The sequence below is a fragment of the Olea europaea genome, unplaced genomic scaffold (assembly GCF_002742605.1).
Source record: "Olea europaea var. sylvestris unplaced genomic scaffold, O_europaea_v1 scaffold505, whole genome shotgun sequence".
Taxonomy (NCBI): domain Eukaryota; kingdom Viridiplantae; phylum Streptophyta; class Magnoliopsida; order Lamiales; family Oleaceae; genus Olea; species Olea europaea.
In genome coordinates this window covers 251,636-260,210 of record NW_019263365.1, presented here as the reverse complement: position 1 = coordinate 260,210, position 8,575 = coordinate 251,636, and the positions used below count along the sequence as shown (strand labels likewise).

General features: G+C 35.4%; 3 protein-coding genes across 5 annotated transcripts in view; 2 read left to right on the top strand and 1 right to left on the bottom strand.

Moving 5' to 3' along the window:
- The window catches only part of LOC111388545 (exosome complex component RRP4 homolog), a 4,806-nt gene extending 2,298 nt beyond the window's left edge, over positions 1-2,508 (bottom strand). Inside the window, exons 1-5 of one of the 3 annotated variants that reach the window (XM_023013288.1) lie at positions 2,360-2,506; positions 2,116-2,204; positions 1,004-1,164; positions 790-891; positions 654-699 (exon numbers count right to left, since the gene is read on the bottom strand). In XM_023013288.1, the coding sequence (XP_022869056.1) occupies positions 654-699; positions 790-891; positions 1,004-1,158 (303 nt within the window). In that variant the 5' untranslated portion in view covers positions 1,159-1,164; positions 2,116-2,204; positions 2,360-2,506. Of the gene's footprint in view, positions 1-653; positions 700-789; positions 892-1,003; positions 1,165-2,115; positions 2,205-2,359 lie in introns of all 3 variants that reach the window. The other 2 variants (XM_023013289.1, XM_023013286.1) reach the window with 2 other exon arrangements.
- Positions 2,509-4,245: 1,737 nt separating this feature from the next.
- On the top strand, positions 4,246-5,789 carry LOC111388542 (probable galacturonosyltransferase-like 4). Its single transcript, XM_023013276.1, has one exon. The coding sequence runs from the start codon at positions 4,298-4,300 to the stop codon at positions 5,369-5,371; it is 1,074 nt and encodes a 357-aa protein (XP_022869044.1). The 5' UTR covers positions 4,246-4,297; the 3' UTR covers positions 5,372-5,789.
- Positions 5,790-6,203: 414 nt separating this feature from the next.
- LOC111388541 (BSD domain-containing protein 1-A-like) lies at positions 6,204-8,224 on the top strand. Its single transcript, XM_023013275.1, has one exon. The coding sequence runs from the start codon at positions 6,305-6,307 to the stop codon at positions 7,811-7,813; it is 1,509 nt and encodes a 502-aa protein (XP_022869043.1). The 5' UTR covers positions 6,204-6,304; the 3' UTR covers positions 7,814-8,224.
- The last annotated feature ends 351 nt before the right edge of the window (positions 8,225-8,575 follow it).

The following is an 8,575-nucleotide window of genomic DNA, read 5'->3' as shown; positions in this document are numbered from 1 at the left end:
CCCCCCCCCCCCCCCCCCCCCCCCCCCCCCAAAAAAAAATGGATAATGAAAAATACACGTTCCTCAAATTTTATTTCTATATGGAGATTATTATACACGTCGTCAATGCAACTTAAGAAATTATATTAAGGTTAACATTAAGAACTGGTACAAATGGCAAAAGCAGGAGGGAGGGAGGGAGAGAGAGAGAGAGATGAAATGGGCATATAATAAGGACCCTCAATATCCTTTCAAATTACAAGAAACAAGATAAATCTCAGTGCAGAGTACTTTAAAAGATAATTTTCCATTCTTCAAATTTCCATCTGACACACGCAACATTTCTCTTCTTTCTTCGGCCTTTTCCAACTCTTTCTTTCTAGAACTTCTGTCTGTTGTTCAAAATTCTTCAGAAGAACCCAAAAAAATTGTGGAATATTGAGATTGATTCATGCAGAATTAGTATCCTCAAACCTTCATTTTCCTCTTTTTGTACATGGTTATTCTATTTCCTTTAGCCTTATTGGTTTTGTGTTCGAAATTATTCTCTTTGTCCGTGTTCCATGTTTTCTAAAACCTTCCCCAAAAAAGTGGAAAATTTACCTAGAAATTGGTGATCTTCCATATGTATTTTTTTTTTTTTTTTTTTTTTTTTATAGAATTCTACTTTTCACCTCAATAACTCGGCCCACTATGATATCACCAATCTCGGGCTTGTACCTATAACACAAAATAAATCTTAATTTACAAAAAATAAAATCGATATCACAAAATTAATAAACTGAAATTTAGTTCTTATATGAAAAAAACCTGGCCCTCAGGGCTCGTACATAGACGAGCTTGTTGACGCGCTCCACCACTCCACACAATGTCGCCACCACACGCCCATCTAACTCCGCTGTCCCATGTCCCCTTCAATCCAATCACCAATATTCAATTTTCTTCATATATATATATATATATATATATTTTTTTTTTTTTCACAAAAGAAATCACAACTTTATGTGGGTGTGCATGAGCGTACTTAAGAATGGCGTCTTCACAGTCGACAGAAATGTTGTCAGCGACGGTAACAGAGGCATCAGAGTTGGATTTTGAAGAAAGAGATTCCAACTGCTCTAATGCTTTTTCTAGTCTCAGCTTCTGGGTTTTGTTCAATGACAATTGCATGCCTTTCATTGCTCACTGTTTGTGTGGGAAAAGAGAGTATTTGAATCAATAAACTCCAATAAGATCACAACTATGGTCTATGAATTGGACAATTTTTACTTCAGAGGAACCCAAGCCCCTTTTCCTCTCCCACCATTACTTCAATTATTAGCAGGAATAGCTGCACTGAAAGCGCAATTCTTCAAGCATACCAAGCTTTGATGCTTTCTAACTAATGTTTTCTTTGCTAACATGCTTTTAAGATCATTTTCTACTTGTGCCACATAAACTGGAAAGTGGGAGAATAAGTAATTAATAAATGTTAAAATTATAAATATAGAGATCTATACAACAGATAAGTGGAGGTGATGAGGGTGCCCATGGTCGGAAGGCACATGGTCCAGAGAGCAAGGACCAAAATGTTTGAAACTCTTTCTCAGTCCATATTTACCAGTTTTGTGAAGAAAAAAAATAAAAAAATCAGAAGAATGCAAAGGAAATGACAAAGGACTAATCCCAATCAACATTCAAAGGGGAAAAAAATGCATCCTCCTAAAAGCTCAGTAAAGATGTGTATAATAGGCACTCCCTTCATTCTGTTTATGATTGATAATCCTATAAGTAGCAAACAAGAAAATAATGATAAATAAAAATGTGACAGTAAATTCAAAGATTCTATATTCACAAGTAAATATCAATAAACAACCACATTCATATGGAAATGTTTCAATCTCTAACGCAGTATGTAAAATGCCGAAGGCATTGAGGAATCAGGGATAACAGATTTAAAAACACGGAGTCACAATCATCAAACAACGGCATACTACACTTTCTTTTTTGTTCTTCGAATTTTGTTCCAGAAACTACATAGGACCATAACCGACTTGAATTAGCAAAATTTTCTTAAATCCTAGAAATACTATTTTTCCAATTCGTTTCTTCAGAAAAATTATCAAGCTAACAACAGATATTGGATGAAATTTATACAGTAAACGGCGTATTCATTCACCCATCTCTTGTTTGGTTTCTGGTACCGGCGTAAGTTCCTTTGTTCAAATCAACAGGCTTCCCTTCCACTACCAAAAAAAAAAGGCAATTCCCAATATCCGTGATATGCTTCCATTTCCAACAAACGATTTGTTGTTTTACTTTGTTGAAAATCCACGTAGTTTAAGAAGCCAATAGCAAATTTGAAATACGATATGAGTTCATTGAGTAAGAGAATAAGTACCTAAGTATGGAGGAATCACACGAAAGAAATCAGAAAGAATTGGGAAGAGAACCGAAAGTGGAATGGTAGGGTTTTAGAAGTGCGTGGGCGTTGGAGTGACTGAGGGCGGTAGGGCGGAAGCGGGGTTCAATCACGGTAGGGCTACATGTACTAATTTACCACACAATTTGCAAATTTATTTATCAATAAATATTGTAGCTAAATTTTTAATTCAGACAAGCCCAAAAATTTAAATAATAATAATAATAATAATAATAACAATCTCCACTTTTCTTTTTGTGATTAACTCGCATTACATAAGTATAAAGATTTAAGTAATGAAAAGACTCTGACAATTTTGATTCAATTTATCGTCACACTTGAATCTGTAAAAAAAATATGTGAATGATAATGTACAACAATTATTTTTCTATAACAAATGATTTTTAACTATTTATATGGCATGCTTTTTCTTTTTTCTTTCTACATACAATAAAATCGATAAACTCAACAAAACCAATAAATTTTAGATCAAATGCATGAATCATTTTTCTATTTATTTCATTAATTACCATACACGTTAAATGCGTGATTTTTTTCACAATACATTTGTTTGTTTGAAAATGTTTAAAAGTTGATGTTAAAGTTAATGATTAATTCTAACCACGCATTTTATGAAACCTGCAATTTATCATTTTACATACACAAGTTTATTTCATCAAGTTTTATTGCAATTTACTAAATTTTTTTATTAAAAGCTTCGTTAAATTATCCATATAAATGATCAATTACAACATATAGAGATGTTGTGACTCACGAGTTGGTGTGACTCAATGCTCGTTTAGCAAAGCTAGCTAGTCAAGTTACCCCTTTTCAATTTTACACTAAAAATAATCAAATATAACATGATAACATACAAAAGTTAGAGCTTAAAATAAAGTCCTTGTTTGGTATAGTTTAAAATTTTGATAAAAATTTAAGTCAAGGTCCATATTTAATTTTAACAACACGTTTATGGGATTCACAAATTTTATGAATTTTTCAATCCCACATTTTATCAACTTTTATTAAAATTTATTTGAAATCTGATTTTTAATTACACATAACCGGGACAAAGTAATGGATATTAGGACCGACATGGACATCGAGGATGCATAATTTTAAAGGACTTCAATAAAATTTCAATCGGAAACATTTAAATTTTAATAAATTTCATTAAAATCCAATAAAATTTCAAGTTGGAATAACTTTTAAAATCCATCACAATTTCAATTGAGAGTACCCCTAAAATGTCTACATTTTTACTTCATAATTTTTTATGTTATAGAATTTCTTGTATTTTATTTCATGTGAACATAATACTCTCACATATTGATTACTATTTTCAAGTGACCTCAACAAATAAGTAATGTATTAAAATTTATTCTTTGACATAGACATATTCCCTAGTTGTTATATTTATAAATTATATTTTTAGTAAGTTTTGATAAAAGTTGATGTAATGTATTATTTAAAAATTAGTAAAAGTTGTGAATCTCCATTCCAAAATTCATTTTTTCCGAAAAAAAAATCTCTTTTTAATGTGCATTAAATGGGGCTAAATTTCTTTGAACAAAGTAAATAGTAAATACGCATGAAAATGGGAGAAAATTCATTGAGAGAAGGAGGCAAGTCATAAATCCAGGGAGACAATTTCTGTCACAAAAAAGACACTAATCATGAAATGGACAAAACTTCCTTAACATTTATAATTTTCTATTTGTGAATATTTAAGAATATTTGTATTGATGCACGATGTTCTTTTCTGTTCCCTAATAAGGAAGTGGTCCGAGTTTTTTTCTCTTCCCCCCAATTTTCCTAATCTCTGTCCAATAATTTTCAACCTCTCCTCCACCTCCAATGGTTGCTTCATGTTTTTTCCCTTATTTTTCTCATTGTCAATAATTTCACTGAGCCAGGATGGCCTTCTTTTGGAGCTTTCCTTCTGTTCCATTGCTTGGCCTCCTGTCTCTCTTCCTTACCACCACCCTTCCGCCGCCCTCAAACGCAGCCCTCATCACCACCACCAACCTCCGCTTTCGAAAGCCATCCACCATCACAGTCAATGTCCCAGTCTTCCGCGAGGCCCCAGCTTTTCGAAATGGTGAGACATGTGGATCCCCCTCCATAGACCGCATTCATGTTGCAATGACACTCGATGCAAGTTATTTAAGAGGCACAATGGCTGCTGTTTTGTCAATCTTGCAACATTCTACTTGCCCTGAAAATGTTGTGTTCCACTTTCTTTATGTGAGAAATGAACCAGAGGTCTTTTCAAGTATCAAATCCACTTTCCCTTATCTCAATTTCAACGTGTATCGATTTGATTCGAGAAGGGTGCTAGGTTTAATATCGAAGTCGATTCGCCAAGCTTTAGATCAACCTTTGAACTATGCAAGAATTTATCTAGCAGACATATTGCCGGTCGATATTAAGCGCTTGATTTATCTTGATTCCGATCTTGTTATGGTGGATGATATTGTGAAACTATGGGGTGTTGATTTGAATGACAAAGTATTGGCTGCACCAGAGTATTGTCATGCAAATTTTACTAATTATTTCACCGATGCCTTTTGGTACGACCCTGTCTTATCAAGAACGTTTGAAGGACGTAAACCATGCTATTTCAATACCGGAGTAATGGTCGTGGATATGAATAAGTGGAGACGGGGGAAATATATTCAAAAAGTTGAGTATTGGATGGTTGTGCAAAAGAACAAAAGGATATATCAGTTAGGTTCATTGCCATCATTCTTGCTCGTTCTTGCTGGTAATATAGAGCCAGTTCATCATAGATGGAATCAGCATGGATTGGGGGGAGACAACATTGAAGGGAAATGTAGAAGTTTGCATCCCGGTCCGATAAGCCTACTCCATTGGAGTGGCAAAGGGAAGCCATGGTTGAGGCTTGACTCGAGAAAACCTTGCAATGTTGATCATTTGTGGGCTCCTTATGATCTTTATCGTCCATCGAAACATTCCTTTGAAGAATGACAATAATCAATGGCATGTTTGGCTTTGCTTAATAATAGTCAAAAGAAGCCACTTCTTGGCTATTATTCACCTTATGAAAAGACGATGTTTCTTTCTATCTTTTAAGCACAGTCGAACATGCATACTAGGGACTTGGAAATTGAAAGACGTGGAAGATATAGAGGGACATATTAGGAGGACAGAAAGCTCATATACAATTCCATTTAGAAAAGATGTTAAAAAAAATGAAAAATTTAACAAAAGGGAAAAATCTTACGAATTTTCAATATTTATTTTTCACTACGAAACAGAGATAGCAAAAGGTTTTATTTTGAGAAAGAAAATGGAGGGTAAGAATAGATTTGAATTTCTTCCCAGTGGCAAAAGTGTGGAGTCTTATTTCAAGTTTTGATTTTGGCAATCAGATAATTCATGACCCTCTGATCATTTGTCAATATTTTTTTATTTATTGTCTTCAAAAAACTCAAATTTACTGTATATTATTACTGATTATAAGCGTTATCATATTGAATTTATATTTATTTTTTTCGCTGATGCCTTTTTCTGATTTATATAATTTATTTTGTAAATATATTAGTTTAATTATGTAGAATCCATCGCCTCTGAAAATCTAAGGGTTTCTCCGCAATGTGATCGAAAAGCAGCATCACAAAAAATATAAATAAAGAAGATTGTGTGATCTTATTATTAGACTTTTTTGTGCTATTTACAAGATATTTCCTATAACCAAATTATCAATTTTATGAGCCCAATGAGGAGTTTGGGCCCAGAGCACAAAGTGGCCCACCAAACGTAACGTGCGCAATACACCTAGGGCGCACGCAAATCTATTAGCTTGTTACAGCAATCATCGTTTGTTCTTATTCTGTACGGTAGATTCATTCCATAACTACAAACCCTAATACTCGATCCTTGAATTCATTTACTCACACTATGAATTTCTTCAATTCCATTCTGTCAGAGGATTCAGATCCTCCAACACCCGACAACCCCTGTAACCCGGATTCCGAATCAGAATCCCCACTGAAAAGGAATCAGGATCCGGATGATGTTGGACAGGACCCGGATTACATTTCACCGCCACCCAAAAGCCCGAATTTTGATTCATCAAGTGGTGGTAGAATTAGTGGCGGAGGATGGAGTTTTGGGGGTCTGATCAAGACTTTTGCGACCCAATCTGAGTCGGTGCTGGAGACGTACAGGCGGGATCTTAAGGAATTCGGATTGGGTCTCAGGAAGGAGTCGGAGATCATCCGAGAAGTCGCCAACCGAGCCGTGAAGGACCTTCCGGCTTCGCTCGAGGCCGGTGCGTCGGCTGCTCATGGTTCACTGGAATCTGTCGGACAGGCACTTGATGGGGTGCTCAAATCAACTGCTGAAATAATTTCCCAAGGGAAAGAGAGCCTTCTTTCAGGCTCGGATGGGGAGTCTGAAACGCCTGACATTAGTAAGAGCTTGAGTTTGGGTCGGTACAGCCGGTTTGATGCCCAATTGAATGCAATCCAGTCTGATGTGAACACTTTCAGCAAAGATCCAGAGGATTTGGAGGAGTATCGAAAGTGGAAATCGGTGTTTACATTAATGGAGAAGAGCAATGACGTTGAGGGGCTAATTGGAGAAACTGGGGTTTTGGAGAGCCTTTACAAAAGGCTTGTTCCTAGTACAGTTGATCACGAGACATTTTGGTGTAGGTACTTCTATAAAGTGCATAGGCTCAAGCAGCAAGAGAGCGTACGGGCTAATCTTGTTAAGCGGGCAATTTCTGTTGACGATGATGAGGAATTATCTTGGGATGTAGACGATGAGGAGGAGGATAATGGATGGGAACAAAAGGGTAATGCAAAGGCAGAACATAAAGATGATTCGAGAAATGACAATTCTAATGATAAGAATTTGAGCCGTGTTGAGAAACAAGAGGATCCAAGCAATGAGTTGCAAAATAAGGATGATGGAGATCATTCAATTGTGGATAATGTTGACAAGAATAATGCATTTGACTTGAGCAAGAAGAGCAGTGACAATGTTTCGTCTGATGAGAAGGCAAATTCTCAAGAAATAATTGAAGCTAAAGATGATGAGAAAGTGGAGTCTGAACAAATAGCTGAAGAGATGAATGATGAGAAAGTGGAGTCTGAAAAAATAGCTGAAGAGAATAATGATGAGAAAGTGAAGTCAAATGAGAAGGCTGATGAGGAGGCGAAGGGTGAAAAGAATGGTGCTGGTAAAGAAAATGCGGTATCAAGTCATCAATCTGTTGCAGTGGAGGATTTGGAATGGGATGAGATCGAAAATATTGAGAGCCATGATGAAAAGAAAATTAGTACTACTCATGGTGGGAGCCCGAACAGAGCTGAGTTGAGGAATCGGTTGAGCATTGCAGAAGAAGATGAAGATTTGAGTTGGGATATTGAGGATGACGATGATGCACCAGTGAAAGATTAATGTTATGCCAACGATAAAAACAAGAGGATAAAGATACCGATGAGCTTTGTGGGGGCATGAACTTATTAAAAGTCAATCGTATAAGTGTTGGAATTGGGAGAGCTGAAGAAGTCATAGTAGTGTTTCAGCTTCTTACCCCGTAAATATAAATATAAAGAACACAAATGTATTAACTTATGCAATTTGTTCCATTCTTTTGATTGTTTGTTCATTTGGCTCTTTGTTTGATAAGGTGGAAGGTTACTCTTCCCTCTATCCCATTGTGTTTCAAAGCTACACTTGTTTCTTTGGCCTCTGTTTCTGTTTGATAAACAGAACAATTGTATTCATAATTTAACACTGTAACTGTTCTTCCTCTTGGGAAAAAAATTATATTTTTCCTTCTTCAATAATAATTCTTGCTATGAGCTAGTATTTTGTACTGCAGCTGCTCTGGCACTGGTTTTGAAGGTGTTACCAGCAATAATGTTGGTGTATTATAGTTTCGTATTGCTATATATATATATATATTCTTATGAATATTTCTTTTTTCACATTGTTTCCTCTACAATTTCGTTTATATGGTTAGATTCTCTTCATGAACTTACTCCCATTTCTCACGTAACTTGCAAATCTGAAAAGCTTGTGTCTTTTTTGGGAAACACGAACATATATTTATATCATGATGTTTTCTTCGAGCATTCACAATAAACTAATTATGCTTGTTGATGCTATTTTGTGCTCTCTTGCTAGTCTTAATTAGTTATACCACATTTTAAATAT

Coding starts and splice junctions, on each gene's coding strand:
- LOC111388542 (XM_023013276.1), top strand. CDS start 4,298: ATGGCCTTCTTTTGGAGCTTTCCTTCTGTTCCATTGCTTGGCCTCCTG.
- LOC111388541 (XM_023013275.1), top strand. CDS start 6,305: ATGAATTTCTTCAATTCCATTCTGTCAGAGGATTCAGATCCTCCAACA.